The sequence below is a fragment of the Bemisia tabaci genome, chromosome 10, assembly GCF_918797505.1.
Source record: "Bemisia tabaci chromosome 10, PGI_BMITA_v3".
In the NCBI taxonomy this organism is placed as follows: domain Eukaryota; kingdom Metazoa; phylum Arthropoda; class Insecta; order Hemiptera; family Aleyrodidae; genus Bemisia; species Bemisia tabaci.
The window spans coordinates 7,269,375-7,289,985 of record NC_092802.1 but is presented as its reverse complement, the minus strand read 5'-3'; the positions used below and the strand labels follow the sequence as shown (position 1 = coordinate 7,289,985).

The 20,611-nt window shown below is 40.3% G+C and overlaps 1 protein-coding gene across 1 annotated transcript in view; it reads right to left on the bottom strand.

Annotated features, from left to right (window-relative positions):
• Pvf1 (PDGF- and VEGF-related factor 1) overlaps nt 1-20,379 on the bottom strand; it is a 40,732-nt gene extending 20,353 nt beyond the window's left edge. Inside the window, exons 1-2 of the mRNA XM_019040585.2 lie at nt 19,951-20,379; nt 2,111-2,246 (exon numbers count right to left, since the gene is read on the bottom strand). Of these exons, the coding sequence (XP_018896130.2) occupies nt 2,111-2,246; nt 19,951-20,379 (565 nt within the window). The remainder of the gene's footprint in view (nt 1-2,110; nt 2,247-19,950) is intronic.
• Between the last annotated feature and the right edge of the window lie 232 nt (nt 20,380-20,611).

The window sequence follows — 20,611 nt, the reverse complement described above, 5'->3', positions numbered from 1 at the left end:
TTTTTCTCACGACTGTGACACATTTTGGGAGCAACACATTTTACTAGAAGACAAAACAGTCCAAGAATCTTTTCTGTATGCTTATACGAGCCTCCTTGCCAACCTGCCAATAAGATCAGTTGGGCTGCATTTTGCAATTTGGAATTATAAATTCTGGCTCTTCTGGAAAAACAATTTTGTGCATAGGAAAACTAATGGCACACACGTTGTTTTTAAACCGGGCTAGAATTTATAGTTCCAAATTGCAAAATACAGTCCAGTTGAGACTATCTGTTAATCGTGGTCAGGGGACTCAGCAGGAAAAGGCTTTCGACATATTAAAGGCCATTCTCGGGGTCAACACTATTTTTCGCCTGATATTTATTAGTGAGTGAAATTTTGAGCATCTGCTGCCGGTGAGGCGTTGCAATTAGCTGTAGAAGAGATTAATTACAAACGCATATGACGTTAAACATAATGGAAATTCTGCCTCGATTCTGACCCAGTCTTTCTGAGAGCATCAGAAAGTGTCGAGCATTGAAAACTGAAAATCGATATTTTTGACCCCAGATCGAGTTTCCTTTTTGCCTGACTCCATCATATTTTTTTCGTAGTAGCATGCATGTTTCGCTCACATCAATTGGACGTATTTCTGCCGAACGGAACTATGTGCATCATGACTTGAGCCCTGTTATGCATACATTCGTGTGGGTCTCAGGGCTCACGTCTTAATGCACATAGTTCTGTTTGGCAGAAATATGTTCAATTATCAAGTACTCCGCACTTTTAGAGCCAGAGTGAATCCAATCTTCGAAATCCTGGGAACTACCTCCAGGTCCGTGACACAAATGGTGATAAATTTGCGAAGTTTTCAGAAAACAGAGGTCGCAACAATGTCGCTTGCAGGTGATAGGTATGGTACAACGTCATGTTCTCGCTCCATGCGTGATCTAATAACGGCCACACGAACAGCTTTTGCGGCTGAGTGACCTTGCAATAACACATGCAGAAGTGTGTGTCATCAAGTGTTAGAAACGGGGCTTTTAGGATGAGTAAGCTTAAAAGCTCTTTTTCCGGAACGCCTCAAAAGCTCTTGATTTTTAAAATGAAAATTGGAAATATTATCCTCGCCGCGTATACCGAGTATGCCGCTCAAACCGCGTATACGGCGTTTACGGCGTATATACCACGTGAAATTCTCAGAAATATGCGTCGTTTCCTAACCGTCAATCGTACATCGACGGTAAAACTACCAGCCCCTGCATCTCGTGTAAGGTGTTTTACCATCTTCTAACTTGTAGTTCAGTAATGTTAGACTAACTAATGTTGAAACAATTAATGATTGGTAATTTTTCATGTAAAAAATGAAGTGATAGGAAATCTGCAACGTCGCAAAACGAGAAACATTAAAACCCTCGGCGCGGCGCGGTGGTCGGCATGTAACACATATTAGCGCCTACAAGACTGTATGGATACTTCACGCATTGCGTCAAAGACAGTGCGATCGCTGCGGTTAGCAGCGGGCGGCGTGAGACGCATAGCGCCTACAAGACTGCATGAATACTTCACGCATTGCGTCCAATCTCAAGATTTTATTTTTTCATGAAATATTGCTACCTTGCAAGAGTGCCCTAGTCCACCCGGTCCTCCCGTCTCGTTTTCCCGGAGTCTGCCACATTTGGACGTATTTATGCGAAAAGGAGATTTGTGGAAGTGGAAAGATGGGGTGTGCTCGTTAGTGGTCGGGCCATAAGAATGAATGGGGAATATGAAGCGCCAGTGACGTCAGCGGCGACGACGGAGACTCCGAGCCGCGGATCCGTGTCTTTAACTCATGAGCCCTGTCCACAACGCTCTCTTGCCATGCCCGCGGCTCATGAGTCAGCATATTTTGGCGCTTAGCTCCTTTTGATTTAATGTCAAATCCCGCTTTTCAATTTTCTCAAAAGGAGCTATATCCACTTTTACATTGTTTCTTATGACCCAACTAACGAGCACACCCCATCTTTCAACTTGCACATATCTCCTTTTAGCATAAATACGTCCATTTCGTAACAGGCTATTTATTTTCCGCTTACCCAAAATTTTAAGATCTTATTTAAAACGAGAACATATATGAACTGAAACTCACCTAAAGCCGCGTGCGTTTCCTCCGCAGCTGGACCAAGTCTGGAGCCCAAGAGGACAGGCGGTTGCTGGATGAATTCCTCGAACAATTGGCTCGTGTTCGTGATGGAGTTCAAACGCATGATCATACTCAGCGGAATCTGCGAACAATCAGAGAATTATGGATCTTAGGGCGGCATATGTAAGGTGTGCATGTCTGCCGTGAAGAGGGAGAATCGCCGTATGAGCATGCAATTGTTGCCAAATTTTCTCTCAGAAAGTGTCTATTTTCGAAGAAAATTATGAATATTTGGACTGAGTTAAGCAGAAAGGAACACATTTTGGAAAAAATTGAGTTATGAGTAGTTTTGAACTCAACCACTTCTCTACTATCTATCGCCAGAAATTCAAAGTTTTTGCTGGAGCGAATTTTGCAGAAATTGAACTTGAAGTTTATTTTTTACATTGAGTCTTATGCAGGAGCCAAATTTTAAACCTCTTTTTCTCGGTTCGATCCCGATGTGGCTTGGTTCCTTTCTGCTTAACTCCGTCCATTTTTCCTTAAAATTTTCAGACTTTTTAGATCAAATTTCGAACAAAATCCTCCGAAAAAGTGTAAGAGAAATATTTGTAATTTTCCTAAAAATTCGTTGTTTTTCCGAGGAAATTTGGCAATGCCTGATGGCTCATACGGCGTTCTTCCTTAGCACGGTAGATTTATTTAGAGTCCCTTTATACTGAGAGTCAAGACAATTCAGCTCATGGAGTCACAAACGGGAATAAAGATTACAGAAATTGAACGTTTTTCGTAATCTTTGATCGGCCCATTCTCAAATGCCTTTCTCCGTTCCTCCTCTCATTCCGTTTGTTCCTTGCCGAACCCGTAATTCCCTGGTCCATTCCAGATTATAATCTTTGCAATTGGTGAAAATGTAATCTTTATTCCGTTTGTGACACTGTGGAGGCCTAAAATACGGGAACCAATCAGAAATGGATTCAAATTGTCTTGACTCTCAGTATAAAGGGACTCTAGATTTATTCACGGGAAAACAATGTTTGACATGACATCGTTCAAATTCCTCATCATGCGAACAATCAAGGCTCGTGGTTTGAATGCTTGTTGCATTGTAGTCCGCCTATTTCCCGAATACATTAGTCTATTCATTGTGATTCTCGTGTTCTCCTCTGCTCCGGTTGAAAACACAAAATGAGAAACAGTACGCAACTCGCATATTTTTCAAATGTTTCGCTGAGACAAAGAGAGATACACAAAGGCGGATCCAGCAATTTGGCAACACTTGGGGGGCATGAAACGCAAGAAAGAAATGAAAGATCTGAAATTTCACGAGACTGTGAAGTACCTCATATTTTTCAGGGGCTAGAGTATGCAACCCGCACTCAAACACACAAAAATAGAAGAAATTCACAATTTTTACATTTTGCGAAAAAAGTAAAGGAACCGGTATTTTTAATTATCTTTCATACATTTCTGAGATTTTATGAAATAATTCACGTGGAATATCAAGATTTTATATTTCATGAAATTTTGCCACCCTGGCAGGGTTGCGATTTCTCGTGATAAAAACTCTTGAAATTTCATTTGAAATATTTCATGAAATTTAAGAAAAATATGAAACATATTGGAGAATATTTAGCGAAATTAAATGAAAGGCGACTAGTTTTTGCTTTTTGGTGTTTTTTTTTAGTGCGTGTTGAAAACCCAGTCATCGTAAGTATGTTTCATATTTTTCACAACTTCGTGGAATTTTATGAAATATTTTACGGAAATTTTCAATATTTCATATTTTTCATTTCATCCGCATGCAACCTCGAAACCTTGTATTCCTCATAGGGAACTTCAGTTATCTGATCTGAAGTTCGGTTCCGAAGACAGAAAACCTCTGTTAAACTAGACCATGACTTCAGTGTTCCATTTCAATACGAACTGAAATTCAGTCCTTGTAACCGAAGTTGCTATCTCTGTGATACGATTTACTGAAGTTCAGTCCTTGTAACCGAAGTTTCTTTCTCTGTGATACGATATTTCCTGGCGGCGCGACTTCACTTTTTCCGTATCCATACTCCGAAGGCGGATTTGAAGTCTGGGCAGAAGAGCAAGTTCGCGACGGTGGTGTTATGGTTTGGCCGGGCGCGGTACGGACAGAAATTATAAACATGGAAGATGAATGGCAGGGGCCGTCGGAAGGCCAGAAGCTTTCCGCGCCAATGCTCGTCATTCAGTGGATCTCGCTCGTAAATCTTATAGCACCACGCGCCGCCGTCGAAAATTTATCACCGCCGGCAATGAATTCTGCCGTGTTATGGAAAAACGCCTTATGAGCATCCGAGAGTTGCCAAATTTTCCCTCTTAAAATATTAGTTTTTGAGACAAATCATGCATATTCCTACTTGCAGAGTTGCCACCGTCAGGGATTACTGAGCAAACCGGGACATGTCAGGGAATTTTAAAAAGTCAGGGAAAACCTGTAAATGTCAGGAAAAATTTCGAAGTCAACCTTATTTGCTACCTAGAATGGGTTTGACGTTGCAAACAACACGTTTTGCCTGAAAACTATTTCTAATAATGTCCTAAGAACCATCTGGCATATCTTCAACTGGCAGGGAATTTGACCAGAATGTGCCAGGGAATCAGGGAAATGTCAGGGAATTTCGGTTCTAAATTTTGTGGCAACCCTGATGAAATGTTCCGATACTTTATATCACATTGCGAAGAAAATTCTCTGGATAATTGGACGGAACATTTTCACAAGTTTTCCTGAAAATTCGTAGTTTACCGACAGAAATTTGGCAACACACAAAGGTTCATACGGTGTTCTTCCTTAGCACGGCAGAATTGCACGTCATTAAACAGAATGGATCTATTTACGAAGAGGATTTTAAAAAAACAACGTACAGTCTCATGAAGTAATTCAGTAGATACGCACTTTGGTTAATGACATCCACTGATTACAGCTCCTGTCATCTCGGATCAGGAAAGAGGCCCGCTGGGCGGGAAGCATCACGATTCGTTGAGGGATTTCGATTGGACGTCAACACGCTCAAAAAGTTGTAAAACAACGTATAATCATGTTTTCCCTAACTGACAGTGAGCGTTTTTTGCATTCAACTCACTGATGGACCGCGTTAAGCAGAAAAGAACAAAGCCACATCATCTATTGTCAAATTTAATTGGGCAATCTGATTTTCTACATGAAAACGATTGTGCGGTTTGTGCGAATTTCAGTGAATTGTCTGCATACTAGGGAAACTAATGGTACATACGTTGTTTCTAAACCGAGACAAAAAATGTAGTTCCTAATTGCAAAATGTAGTCGTCGAAAAAAAAACGGCATGTTTTTTTTCCACTAAACAGTCCTCAGCTTGTTCTATTTTATTCTGAGTTTGAACATATTCTCCCTCGTTTACGCAGTGTGTCTCATAAGGGAATAAGACTTCAAACTTCTTTTTCTCGATTAGATCTTGTTATGACCCGGTGCTTCTCTCTTAAACTCAATATAAATACATAAAGTTAACATATTTCGTTATCACAATCGAAACAAATGAAGGCGCTGTGGGTTTTGTAACCGGCAACCTTTGCATGCAACTATTCGTGCTTCAAGGATGTCCGTGTTGCATACACAAAAAATTGCAGGCGCTCTTGTTTTCTCAATAACGATGCCTGTCTCTCACTATTCATTTTTAAGGGATGTTTTCTGGTTCAAGGAGTGGTTTACTGCTGTCTTGTCTGAAATGACTTACGCATTCACTGCTTGTCGGATCATCTGGCTCCTTCAAGAATCGGTGCATTTCCATAGGTTTAAATGGGGGGAAAACAATGTTGCCAAATTGCTGGATCCGCTAATGGGCGTTTTTCCTCAGCAGGGCAGTACTATACACTGGAAAAAAAAAATTGGATCGAGAGTCCAGACTCTTGAAAACATTGACAAGAAAAAGTACTCTTGATTCAATCGGATTTTTGCTTGAATCAAAACGAAATCCGCTCAAATTAAGAATCTGGGTACTTGATTTAAGCTTAAATCAGATGGAATCAAGAGTATTTTTTCTTGTCGATGTTTTTAAGAGTCTGGACTCTAGATCCAATGTGTTTTTTTTTCCAGTGCAGTACTGTAGGATTTTTAAATGGTGCCGATCTCGGCCTAAAACCACCCCTTTTTATCCAATATCGATTTCGGTAGGGGCGGCGAATTTTTTCCCCCGGGGGCGCTCACGCAGCGGTCACCGCTCACGGAAGTGTGTCGATGAGTGATGAGCGGTGAGTCACGACCGAAAGCGTGCTGCGGCGGTGGCGGCGACAACCTTCCAGCCCGAGCTTAAGTTTCTCCGCGGCTAATGTCAATGAGCAATGAGCCGGCGAGCCTGCATAATAATAAAAAAAAAAGAATAAAAGAATTCCCGAGAGCTGATTGAGATTCTCAATGTTTGCCTTTCCGTGTCGCCGTCTCCGTCAGAGCCGTGACCGCCATGACGACGACGAGACGCTATTGCGTCGGCGTCGGATCCGCCCGTGAGGGCTTCAAGTGCGTGAGGCTACGACAATGAATTATTCGGTTACAGCTACAGAATATTCCATTTCGGGACGAACACTGGAGAAAAAAACACATCGGATCTAGAGTCCAAACTCTTAAAAACATTGACAAGAAAAAATACTCTTGATTTAATCAGATCTAAGCTTAAATCAAGAACCAAGCCTCTTAATTTAAGCGGATTTCATTTTGATTCAAGCAAAAATCCGATTGAATCAAGAGTATTTTTTCTTGTCGATGTTTTTAAGAGTCTGGACTCTAGAATATAGAGTCTAAATCCAATGTGTTTTTTTTTCCAGTGAATGCGATATGGAGCCGGGCTACTGATTTTCCCTGCTTGTTAGAATCGGAGTATAGTACATACAGATTCGGTGGGCATGGATTCCGTATATAGAAATAAAAACGTGAACCGATCGACGTGATTCAATCGACACCGATTCAAGCGACAAAATTCGATCGATTTACGGGGTTTGTCAATAGATTTAGGGGCATTTACGAGTCTATTTACGAGTTTGTCGATGTAGTCACAGGTTTCTCGATCGAACAACGGATTTTTCGATCAATTCAGAAGTTTGTCGATCGATTCACGGTTTAGTCGATCGATTTACAGGTTTTCTCAACAGATTTAGGGGCATTGTCGATCGATTTACGAGTTTGGTCGATCTGTTCATGACTCTTGTTGATCGATTCTCGGGTTTTGTCGATAGACTCACGAGTTTTTCGATCGATTCATGGGTTTTCCGATCTATTCATAGTGTTTTCGATCGATTCATCGGTTTTCGATAGATTTATGGGTTTGTCAATCGATTAACCGCCTAATTTCTTTTTCTTTTTCGCAAAAAGTCCGTTTCTAAAGGTTTTATTTGCCAATCTGAATCGATATAATATCCATCTTTGTACCTATTAATAATCTGTTTCAGTAACTTGATCTGGTCAAGCCCTAATTTGGTTGTTTTTCTTACCCTGCGCTGCGTTTAAGTCTCCGCTTTGAGACCAAGGTGTCGACGTGCACTTTGGTGTTTACTGTTCATGACTGCGGTTATGTCGACGAAATAGTAAATATCGATTTACTCTACAGTAAATGATTTTCACAATAAATTCGTATACACTGCCAAGAAATACAAGTTTAAAATTGATTTTATTCTATGCATTAATTGAATACTTATTAATCCTTTATTCCGAAATAAGATGTATCATTGTTATATTCCTGTGCTGATTAAGAGATCAAATACAAGTGAATTATTATTATTTTCTAACTCCAGTCAAATACGAGGACGAACTTTGAAGAAAAGTTTTTCAAAACATTTCAAACGGTGACCTCATGTCGTAGGCGTTTCGCGTATCAGCTTATATTTTGATTTCCGGTATTAGAGCGGTCAAATAGGACTCAGAAATCCTGGACACATTAAGAAAATCTTAGGAAATTAAGCCATTTTCAATCCTTTATACTCTAAATAAACCTTATTTGGACTGCGTTAAGCAGAAAGGAACCAAGCTACATCAGCTTTTGCCAAATTCACTAAGGCAGTTTGATTTTGTACATAAAAACGGTTGTGCGGATTTTTTGTGCACTCTCGGTGAATTTTCTGCATAGTGCGGGGCGAATTCCTCAAAATTGTCAAAGGAGTCCGCACAAACGTTCTCTGGTCAAAAACTAAATTGCTCGGTTAAATTTGACAATAGCTGATGTGGCTTGGTTCCTTTCTGCTAAACGCGGTCCATTTACTGATTATTACTTATTATTATTACTTATTTATTTATTTATTTACTGATTATTATTTACTGATTTACTGATTATTTTATTTATTTTTTTCTCCTTTACTGATATCTTCAGATACATTCCACTACATTCCTCATTATCCATTCATCATCGATAAACCCACCAAGTTGACATCTTCCGGCTAGAGTATCACAAGTGTCATGCAACGTGTCAACATTTCCGCTGCCATTTTACTTTTTACTGTGAAATTTTTCAACAAAGCTGTCCGAAAATTTCACTGAATTTTTATGTGCTGCCGATAAAATTCAGTGAAATTTTCGAATAGATTCAACCAACAATTTCTCTGTAAAGGAAATAAAATGGCGGTGGAAATTTTAAAACGTCGCATAGCGCTTGTGATACTTTGGGCGGAAAGTGACGAAGTCGTGCTCACTCACAACCAACATGATTTTTCGAGGATGAATATTCATGAAACCGGGGAAACATGCATCCGGAGGAAACCTTGTAAACTACAAAAAAAAAAAATTGCAACTGAAATTCCAGGAATCGTAGCTAAAGTCGAGCACATTATTTATAGCTCAAGGCCGGCTGAGTGTGACTCACGCCATTAGCTGCAATAAAGTCTTGGCAAAGTTCATTAACTCCTCTTCCAACGACGCCGGCGCCTGTCGGGGGGCATCAGTGGCGAAGCGTGAATGATCGATTATCGATATTTCCTCATTTGAAGCTATGGTAAAGAATCGATCATTAAGGTGTTCCTTGCCTATCGATGCTTTTCCATAGGTCCAAATGACAGAATAATCGATATATCGCCTGTCCGGGCATAAGTGGCGAAGCGTGAATGATCGATTATCGATCTTTCCTCATTTGATGCTATGGTAAAGAATCGATCATTAAGGTGTTCCCTGTCTATCGATGCTTTTCCATAGGTTTGAACGGCAAATCGATCGATATATCGCAAAGCACGCCTCGCCACTGCGCGCCATCGCTTCTGGGAATCGGATTCCAGACTGGAAGCTACCGGTGCCATCCACAGCTTATCCGAATCAAAAAAGTAACTTGTTCCATTTTCTATGAGCCCCGGTGGGTGAGCTTTCTTATGAGCCTCAAGGTCCATTAAAAAGCGGAGAGATTTGGTTACTGCGCCGACCGAGTTATCATGTCGTCAAAGTCGATGAACTTGAGGTCCGGAGACGCTGCCTCAACTTTCGATCTGAGTCAATGGATTAGGAAAGAATCTTAATCTTCGAAGGAATTTTTCGAGAGGCTGGAGGTGTTTTTGATAAAGAACGCATCGAATCCATGTCCATTCATAAGAATATTTATATATACTGCTGTGATAGCGAAGAGAGCAGTAAGTGTATTTCTGTGTGAGCCGTGGTATGCACATGCTTTTATGTGTCTCGTGATTCATCCCAGCATGCTCTTACTGCTCTCTTCGCTATCACAGCAGTAAATACGGAAAGTTCTTGGCCTGTAATTAAGAGCCGAGATGAGTGCAAACGGCTTAATTCAAGTATCCGTCATGCATTAGAAATTTTCTTTCTTTCTTACTTCAAGTTAGATGAGAAAAATCATTTACCTCAAAATAAATTCAATTTGTGGCCAATTTGAACATATTTCTATCAAACGGAACTAAGCGCCATAGGGGGAAGGAGGAAGAGGGAGGCCTTGGATTGGCGGGTGTTGCGAACCGCGATGCCCGTTCCGTCCTGCACTCGCAATGCTTTTCCATGGCGCTTAGTTCCGTTTGACAGAACGCGCTCTCCGGGATTCTAAAATACTCAAAAAGAACTCAATTTGGCGCTTACAATTAGTTCCGTTTATCAGAAATACTCCATTTCATTTGGCAGCTCATGAAAATTACTAAAATCTGAATTCTCGCCCCTCATTGAAAATAGTACGTCCGTCGATGAGTAGAAGTACTAATAATGGTTAAAATTTAAATTAATTAATTGGTTTTGCGATGTAAAAGGAGGCAAGTTGAAAAGTCTCTCTTGTAAACCGGGACTAAAATTTTGGCATGTTTCTGTTTTGGACGAACAGTAACTTTCCAACCAAACAGACATGTCTAAGCTTGCATGGGTATTTCTTTGCGTCAGCTAATAACCGAAAATTATCATGATGATCTTGACTACGTGTAAACCTGCATCACAATCAGTCACAATCAGCAGGTGGACAATTGAAAACTTTTCTAATATCGGGTCAATCGATGTACCCGTTTCCTGGAAACCGGTGACATTAGCTGAGTCATCGATGAACACCGCTGACGTGTCAAGAGACAATCGGTTACTGGTCTCGCTTCATTGATGCAACCAGAATTCAATCGGTTTATTTATAGGTATTGATTACATATGAAGCGTCGTAGCTAGATTGCGGGGAAAACTTGTTTCGATGGTTGACGGAGACTCGTCGAGGATCGGCAAAGATGAGCACAATCCCCATAACTTAATCAAATTAATACTTTTTACAATGGAACTACATTTTGCAATCAGGAACTGCAATTTCTGTCTCAGTTCAGAAGCAACGCATATATACCATTAGTTTTTCTATGCAAATAAGTGGTTTAGCCGATGTAAACCGATGAAATTGTAGTTCCGAATTGCAAAATGTAGTCCAATTGGACTTCATTATACAAAAGTAACGAACTGCTATTTCTGGCTCACTTCAGATTGAACGCACTTGCCATGTATTTTTCTATGCAGGCAAATGCTCAAATGGACGTATTTCTACCAAACAGACCTATGTGGAGGTGAGAAATATGGGGTGTGCTCGTTAGTTCTCTGGCCGTAAGAGTGAATGAGAATAATAAAGCGCCAGTGACGTCAGCGGCGACGATGGAGACTCCGAGCCGCGGATCCGCATCTTAAACTCATGGGCCCTGTCCACAACGCTCTCTTGCCATGCCCGCGGCTCATGAGTTCCGCAATCAGTTGGCACATAGGTCTGTTTGATAGAATGTAATATCCCGCTTTTCCAATTCTTCAAAAGGAATCACGCCCTCTTTTACATTGTTTCTTATGCAGCTTCGACGAGCACACCCCATATTTCTCACCTGCACGTAGTTCTGTTTGATAGAAATACGTCCAAATAGGACTTGACTTGTAATGGTGAAAAAAATTTAGGATCAAAAAGGCACAAACCCATTTTTCGCTCCAGGGAATCCATCTAATAATATCAATTTGAAATATTTAAGTCTAATCATATTGCTCTGGAGCTGTAAATTAGGTTTTAACTCAAAAAAATTCATGGCGCCAAAAAAGCTAATATTATAGCTATATAAGCTCTAATTATAATTTTTGGAACTTCTCGGCTTCGTTTTCTCCGCGAAATGGTGTAGACCCAGCACCATTTCTCCACCTTGTTACATATAGTATTCGGGCCACTTCTTAGTGTGTTTTCCTCAGTTTTTTCTAAATTTTGTCAGAAATTTTAGTTCCTAATTGCAAAATTCAGTTCAGTTGATCTTCTTCCTCTGTTCAACTCCCCCGAGGTGTGAGATCCGACAACGGTGGGAAAGTACATTCCCCCATTCCATTGACGAGTGTGGACGAAGAGAATGTAGCTGAAATCAGACGAGTAGTATGGGTTCTAGGCCTATTATTCGCGGTGTTCCGCTCTAGTGGCGTCGGACGGCGGCTTAATTAAGCCGAGCTTCGCGACCTTGACCGGCGCTAACTCACCAATCCAGTCGAATACCTGCCTTCGTCATTAGTCCACCCCCCTCCCTCCCCCGCGCCCTCACCTTATGTCTGAATGCAGCCGAAGCACCGTCGTTCCACAGTGGAGTGCAATTTAGAATTTTTATGTTTTTTTTTTTTTTTTTTTTTTTTTTTTTTTTTTTTTTTAAATTTCTTTTCAGAATGAGGGACGCAGATATTGGTATTTCTGATTTTCGTCAAATGTCTTTATACGAAGAAATTTTTCCTCAAGCAAATTTTTCACTAAATAATGGAGTCAGGCTAAGTTTTTTCTTGCGAAATCTCCATTGGAAAATTTGTACGCAAATTTTTTATTACTTCGTCTGAAAGTGCCTTAAGAGCTGATTTTGCAGAATTTTGTATACATTTTTTCGGTCATGGGAAATAGTCTAAAAATAGATTTAAAAGTGAGAAAATGCACCGCCTTGTCATTGTTCGTTTTTCAGTTTAGACGTGATAAGATTAATTTCTACTCATTGCCGAAAAACTTAATGATAAATAATAAAATATTATGAGAGTATGAGTTTCTCTGATTAATTTATTCCAGAAAATCAAAATGGGTATGATACGAACACGACCTAAAAATACAGTAATCAGACCTCACACCTTAGTTGCTTGATGAGTAAGGCTAACACCTAAACTGCATTGGGAAAACCCCCACATGACGTCATAAACCTGAAAAAAACTTGCCCTCATGCTGAATCAACAACTCAGTCTTCGCGTTAAATCACAACCGCGAAACGAATTTTGCCGATTTTGAAGCAGAGGTGGATCCAGCAATTTGGCAACACCGGGTTCCAACTATTTACACCTATGTTAAATAATCGATCCTTGTCGGAGAACCTGCCGCTCTAAGAATCGATATATTTTCATAGGTTTAAATGGGGAAAAACAATGCTGCCAATTTGCTGGATCCGCCTATTTTTGAGGGGAGCTCTCAGTTGCTCATTCTATGGGTCCTTTTTTTAAGCAAAAAATAAAAGTGGCAACAATGACGTTGATCTGTGAGCTCCCTAGAAAATGACACTAAAAGTGCGCAGTAGCTCAAACAAATTTTGTGAGTTTGCTCTTGCGAGGTAGCTCATTAGCGTGACTTGAATTTGAATAGGTTCATCAGTGACTCAGACTCACGCGAGTAGATTCGAAGATGATGCATGCGTGTGGCTAGGAAAACAGTGAATCGAGGGAACCAAAACGGGATGGATAAAACCGAAACTTTAGTTTTACCTACACTGAAAAAAAAGTGTAGTAATATCTACTATAAGTCTAGGTCCTTGATTTTTCACACCGTGATACTATTTGGTGAAAATAATCAGAATTACAGTAGTATTTATTACACTGAAAAAAAAACTCCGGCCGTGGGAGCCGCAATTACGGGCTATATAGACATACCGTCCGTTCCGGGCTCAAAGGCCAAAAATTCCGGCTGCTGGTTCGATTGCTCCGGGTTCAGAGGCCGAAGCTACGGCTGCAGCAGCCGGAATTTTCGGCCTTTGAGCCCGGAATGGACGGTATGTCTATATAGCCCGTAATTGCGGCTCTCAGGGCCGGAGTTTTTTTTTTCAGTGAGAATTCTGATAATACTGACCATAATATGGTGAATGCTACCATAGAGTCTGTCGTTTAATACCATACTCGGATCACCTTTAAAATCTACCAATTTTTTTTTCAGTGCCCTGAACTAAAGTTCTGTTCCTGTGACCGAAAGCTTCGGTTAGCAGGACTTTAGCGGTCTATACGAACTTTATTTTATATCTTTCCATGGACAGCCACATATTTTTGTCTATTCTTGCGGTAGGTTCAAACTACACAAAACTTCCGTTTTTTCGCAATGCAATTAGTTAAAATGAGAAAATATCGAATTATCAAAAATTGAGGTATAGCTTATTTCAAAACTTTTCAAGGGTAAACGCTCTTGCTCAATTCAGGATTCTAAGCATGAATGTGCAAAATTTTTTGCCAATTTAACGAAATCTGGAGCACCTCGCTAGCATAAAATTTTAGCGTCACACGGAGACATAAACACACACGACGATCCATCGGCAAAATGCAATAGGTGATGCAACGGTGAACACCTCTGAAAACCCGAAATTTTAACTGCATATCGATGGCTACTCTGTCACTCCAATGCAACGTATTTCTATTTAAAACCTACCAAAGTGCATTTTATTCTATTTTATTTGTTCATTTTTTTTAATGAAAAAAGAAAATTAAAATATCCTTAATATTTTCTGTGAATATTTAGGAGTAAACTGAGAAAATTCAAAGAATATTTCACGAAATATTGCCAATTAGTTTCTTTAAAAAAATTAAACATGACAAGGAGATCTGCAACGCCTGAATTGGAGGTAGGCATTTTTTGACTTCAGCCATCGATATCAAAAGGATCGAGTTTAACAGAAGGGAACCAAATTTTTTTTTGCAAACAAGGGAAAGCATCCTTGTGCAGTTGGTTCCTTTCTCTGATTTTATTTCATTTGTAAGACATTTGAGAGGGAACCAATTGTGTGTTCGGTTCCTTTCTGTGGATCGATTCGGCTCTTCAGCTGATTTGATGATCTCAATCAGCTGCAACCATTTAAAAATCTGTTCACTGGAAAAAAACACATTGGATCTAGAGTTCAGACTCTTGAAAACATTGACAAGAAAAAGGACTCTTGATTCAATCAGATTTAAACTTAAATCAAAAGGAAATCCGCTTAAATTAGGAGGCTTGGTTCTAGATTTAAGCTTAAATCTGATCGAATCAAGAGCGTTTTCCTTGTCGATGTTTTTAAGAGTCTGGACTCTAGATCCAATGTGTTTTTTTTCCAGTGTACGGGGAGCCAAGCCCTCCCTGGCACATCCACGCCCATGCTCGCCCCGAATTTTCGGGAGAAACTCAGGCCGCATAAAGTAAACTGAAAAAAGCTCGCTTGGGAGGCCCTCAGCGTGCCGACTGTTGTTTCTATTCAGATTCGTGCATCAAAGAGACAAAATCGCCGAGGTTGCGTTTTCCCCGGCGCGAAATTGCGACAAAAACCTCGAGAAAAAAAGAAAAAAACGGTCGTCATCAATATCTATTATTCCGACACGTGTTTTTCGCCCGTCGTCGGACGTAATTACAGCTACGAGAGGTTTGCAGCATTGGCAAACACCTGCTCCGCGCGCGCCTGCCCCCGACCCCCGAGTGATACGAGACGCTGCTCTTGCATCTTTCCCAATCCCGTCTGCAGCAGCGCTGTCTCGATGGTGTCATAGGGGGTTAAGTGACCAGAGTCATGGACCAGGAACGCATCGTCTGTAAATTCGCACGATCTCGCGAGGGTCAATTGTGGAAAATTCGCGACTCAAGAGAATTACCTACCTAAAGCGCCGTATTCGATTATTATTCATATCGTACCTTCAACAGCGCCTTTATTCAAGGAAGCCGTCACTGAAAAAAAAGTAGCTTGGATCAAGCATGATGATTCTTGAATTTGCCGCCAAGAATTTTTTTTTTCTTGCTTTAAGCTGACTTTTTCTTGATACAAGCAAAATAATGCTTGGGTTAAGCCAAAAAGTAGCTTATATTAACCAGAAAAATTCTTGATTTAAGAAGAAATACTTCTTGGCGGCAAATTTAAGATTCTTTTTCTTCCAGTGATGGGCGTGCGAAGGAGGGGGGGCTGACCCCCCTAGAATTAATAATTGTACCATCTGCTCCCCCAGATTTTCTGGATGGTGGGAAGGAACCTTCGTCGAATATGATTATCTCTCTTAATGTAGAGTCTTAAATGGACGTATTTCTGCCAAACGGCACTATGTGCATTATGACGTGGGCCCTGTTATGCATGCATCCCAATGGGTCTCAGGGTTCATGTCTTAACGCACATAGTTCCGTTTGGCAGAAATACATCTAAGTGAAAACACCGTGTTCATTAAGTTGGTACCTATTTTCTAAAATTTTTATCACAGAAACTTCAAAATGCGTCCAAATGAAGTTGAAATTTCAAAAAATTTCGGAATGTAATGAATGCAACAATTCGAAAGTGTTCTTTCCTGAACGTGAAAAAAACGTAATTTTTCTGCAGAAATGTATGGAAAATTTCCGTCACAGAAGCCTCAAAATGCGTCCAAATAGATTTAAAATTTGAAAAAATTTCCATGGGAGGCTCCTCGAGTCCCTCTCTCAACTGTGAACTTGTCTGGGGGGTATGGTATACCCCCCAGACAGGTAGGGGGGCCAGGTCCTCCGAGCAAAATGACCTAGGTACGCTTATGAAGGTAGCCCATTTAAGGTCCTATTCATAGTCGCTCGGTGAACTTTAAGGCCTCCTCAAGTCATAGGAATTATATTGGGCTAAGGAATCCTTTACAGTTAAGGATCGACTATGAAAAAGACCCTTAAGGACAATTCGAGGAGATTCCTATATGTTAAATCGGGGAAAGAGTAATTCTCGTGGAATTTGAATAAAATAGCCCACAAATGGGTTGGTTGAAAACCTCGGCCATAGCGAAAAGCAGAGTTTTCTCTTCAACTTGGTCCTGATTTCACAATTTGCGAAAAAAAGAGAAAGAAATGCCTCAGCAGAACATAACATTATACAGATGGATCACCCTGCGCGAAACTGAAAATGACCGCCATCATGTGACACAGTTTTCCAAATAAAAACAAACAACAAAAGTACTCCTATTTTTTAAACGTAGGTTGAACAGCAGAGAATGGAGGATGCTATAGTGTTTGTTGTGATGTTTGTTTTTAATTAGAAAAAAGACAACTGTGAGACATGACAGTAGCGATTTGCACTTTCGCATGCGCAGTTGTGAAACCGGGGCAACTCGTGTGTATAAAATAATGTTTTTGCCATCGTATACTTTCAGACGGAAAAGCTCAAAACTTGGCAATTTCTTCTCAATTGAAGAAGTTCGGAGTGCATTTCAGCCTTTGTTGATGTGTTCAAAGTGATTTTTAAGTCATTTATCGTGAGAGGCAACTCTTCCGTTTGCTCTAACAACAGTTTGCAACCCATTATCCCATAAGGTACGAATATCAGCATTCAGATACATGCATCTTAACCAAAAGTTCACGTAGAACACGATGTGCACAACGAAAATTACCAAAATCAACTCCTTACGAAGATCCTTAATTCTTGATGCGTGAATTCAAACCACCCGCTCATGAAAACTCAATACTCTACCTGACTCACATCGCGCGCTAAACGTTTATCATGACAGTCTCTGCGATATAAAAATCTGGCAACCTCAATCTTAACGCTTTGGCTCAGCTATAGCAAATTGCCTATAGATTGAACAACACATGGTGGGAAATGAACATTGCTCGATTGAGAAGATTGCTGAAACCCTTGTGGTGCGCGATTTGACTCACGTAGAGCTTTGAGTTTCTTGTGAGCGGGCAATTCAAATTCAAATTCCTTGTAACCAACGTGAAATAAAAACGTTAATATCTTTGTTAGGAGTTGATTTTGGTAATTTTCGTTGCACGAATCGTGTTTTACGTGAAATTTTGGTTAAGAAACATGTATCAGAATGCTTAAATTCGTACCTTGTCTAGTGGTCCATTGAAACCAAACGAAATCCCTCATCCTTTCTTTTTGTTCCAATTGCATCCTTGTAACATCATGTAGTTGAATAATATTGCATTTATTATTTGCTTGAAGCTCAATGTTTATCATCGTATTTTCCTTGTTTGATGGCGTAACCAGCCAAATTTGGCATTCTAATGTCTAACAATTTAGCGTATTCATTCTCATAGATAAATCATGAAAAATCCGCTCTGTACTATGAGGATTTATTGCGGCATGGTTATAGGAATGTTTCGTCATGACGCTAAGATTGACATTGATGGAATGTGTTCGTGATTTCAGGTGAAAGTGATCGACATTGCAAGCGCAGAAGAATGCTATGTCCGCTACTTGCACTCCGCTCGGCTTATCGTTCGAGCCATCGTCACCATGAGGTAACACCTTTACTTTCGCCTTTTTTCTTTTCCTGGCGTTTAAGTCTCTCAGCCTTTGCAGCTTTACAATAACTTTGAATTTTCTAAAACTTCATACTAGATTTTAGTGACCATGGGAGTGGCATCCGCAAGAACTCAGAGCAAGAATTTTAGGCATAATTTTGAAAAACACTTTGAACGATACATATGCCTGTAAATTATTTGATGCATTGATATTTTATTGTTACTTTACCCGACTCTAATTGAGGCGTCGGGTGCAGAAACACTGGATTAAAAACACTTTGGATCTAGAGTCCAGACTCTTAAGAACATCGACAAGAAAGAGTACTCTTGATTCAATCAGAATCTAGCTTAAATCAAGCCTCTTAATTTAAGCGGATTTCGTTTTGATTCGAGCAAAAATCCGATTGAATCAAGAGTATTTTTTCTTGTCAATATTTTCAAGAGTCTGCACTCTAGGTCCAATGTGTTTTATTTCCAGTGAAGGACATTTCTTAGTTGTGGTTTTTCAGAATCTTCAATACTAATTTTTATTTTAGAGAGGAAACCATTGAGTGAAGTTTCTGAAAGTTTAGGTACGTCTTCAGCACTGTAAAATTATTATTCAGTAAAAGTTACAACGAATTACCCGCATTTCCTTTAATTATGATGGATGAAACGTTAGCGGAGATTTTGAGACACTGCAACCAAGAAATGCCCTTTCTACACCCAGCGTTTCAGTTTTGGCTGTTGCCCAATATGTCAATCAGGAATTCTGTCTACCAGGACGCTGATATCTGATAGATATGTTACAGTAACAAAATATACGATCATGCACTTGAGTTTAAAGTGAAAGTGAGCGTCATTAGAACACACATCATTGAGCCAAAAACGCGTCTCATCGGGAAATCCCTATTGAATCGATTCAACTTTTTACGTCGATCAGCTCGACTGATGTTATTTCCACGTTCCTGGTTTCTTTAAATTAAAAGCTGACAATCCTTTTTTCCTTGTTTTCTCTTGGTATATCGATGTATTCCCTGACCCTACTTTACTTTCCCCACAAATATGTAGCAACAAATTTGGAGCCAGTTTTGAGACTTGGAATGAAACTTAATGGATTTAATCAAAATTTTGACGTGATTGATGATTTTATTTTCACAGCAGTCGACAACGATGAAATGAACCTCGTCATAAATTCACTTCAGCACATTTAAAGTTTAAACTTTTTACAGATGTTTTTCTCGTTGCTATCGATAAAATTCAGTGAAATTGTTAATCGGATTCAACCAGAAATTTTTTTCAGAAATTCATCAAATTTTAGACACTTGCAAATTCTCCATTATGAAGAAGCAACATTTTTACAACGCACTATATTCGCGCAGGGTTCCTCTTTGCTAAATGCGATCCATTTAATATTGATACGGAAAATGCGCCTCCACAATTGGATCGTATTTAGCATGGAACCGCCAGAATTACAGTGTTGTAAAAATGTTGCTTCTTCATAAGTATCAACAAAATTTCTCAGAATAGTAAATATTTTTTGCTTCCCACCAAAAAATTATTAATATTAAAGGAAAATAATTGTGTAAATGTTAGTACTGTACATATATTGAGTATTTTTAAAAGGAAAGAGGAAGTCGCACGATTTTGGAAACACTGTAATCGCGCTGGTTCCTTTTTGCTAAATGCAATCCACCTTGAAAAAAAAAAAACACATTGGATCTAGAGTCCAGACTCTTAAAACATCGACGAGAAAAAGTACTGTTGATTCAATCAGAATCTAGCTTAAATCAAGAACCAAGCCTCTTGATTTAAGCGGATTTCGTTTTGATTCAAGCAAAATTCCGATTGAATCAAGAGTATTTTTTCTTGTCAATGTTTTCAAGAGTCTAGACTCTAGATCTAATGTGTTTGTTTCCCAGTGCATGTAGCTTCGTGTGTTTCTCACAACTACGTTGCAGATGCTGAAATAAAACTCACCTGAGATCCGGGGTACTCCCCATCGGCAGCCTCCCTCTCGGCGAGGACAGCCTCGTCCTCCGGGAAGTGTATCCTGTGCTGGTGGTAGTCCTCGTCACTGCCGGCCCCGCCCCCGCAATCGCGGCACCCGCGGATGGCGTCCACCCCGGCCACCGCCAGGAGGACCACGCACAGACTCGCGCACGCGAGCAGGTTCCACCTCGATACGGGACACATCTCGCCGTTGCGATGACACGAATACGACTGCCGCGCACGACGCGAGCGCGAGACAAGGCTGACGGGCTCCGAGTCTGCTGCCTCCACCACTGCTCCACCTTGCTCCGCGCGACGCCACGCCGAGTGTTGTTGATCGCGCTCCTCCACCGTTGTCCGATTGGACGGGCAAAGCTCGGGGTACCAGCTATATCGGGGGCCGTTCGGAAAGTACATGACGCTCGAGGGGAGGGGGGGGGGGGGCTCTGAGCTCGCGTTACGAGGGACGGAAGGAGAGATGAATTGCGTCACGTAACGATTGACGAGTTTTTTTTAACGTAATTGATTTTTATTTTTAATTTTTTTAAAGTAATTTTTTTTCTGGCCCTGTACACGGAAAAAAGTAAATGTTGATTTAGCATTTATATTGTTAAAAACATGTCCGACAAGTTTCAAATGCCGATTTTAC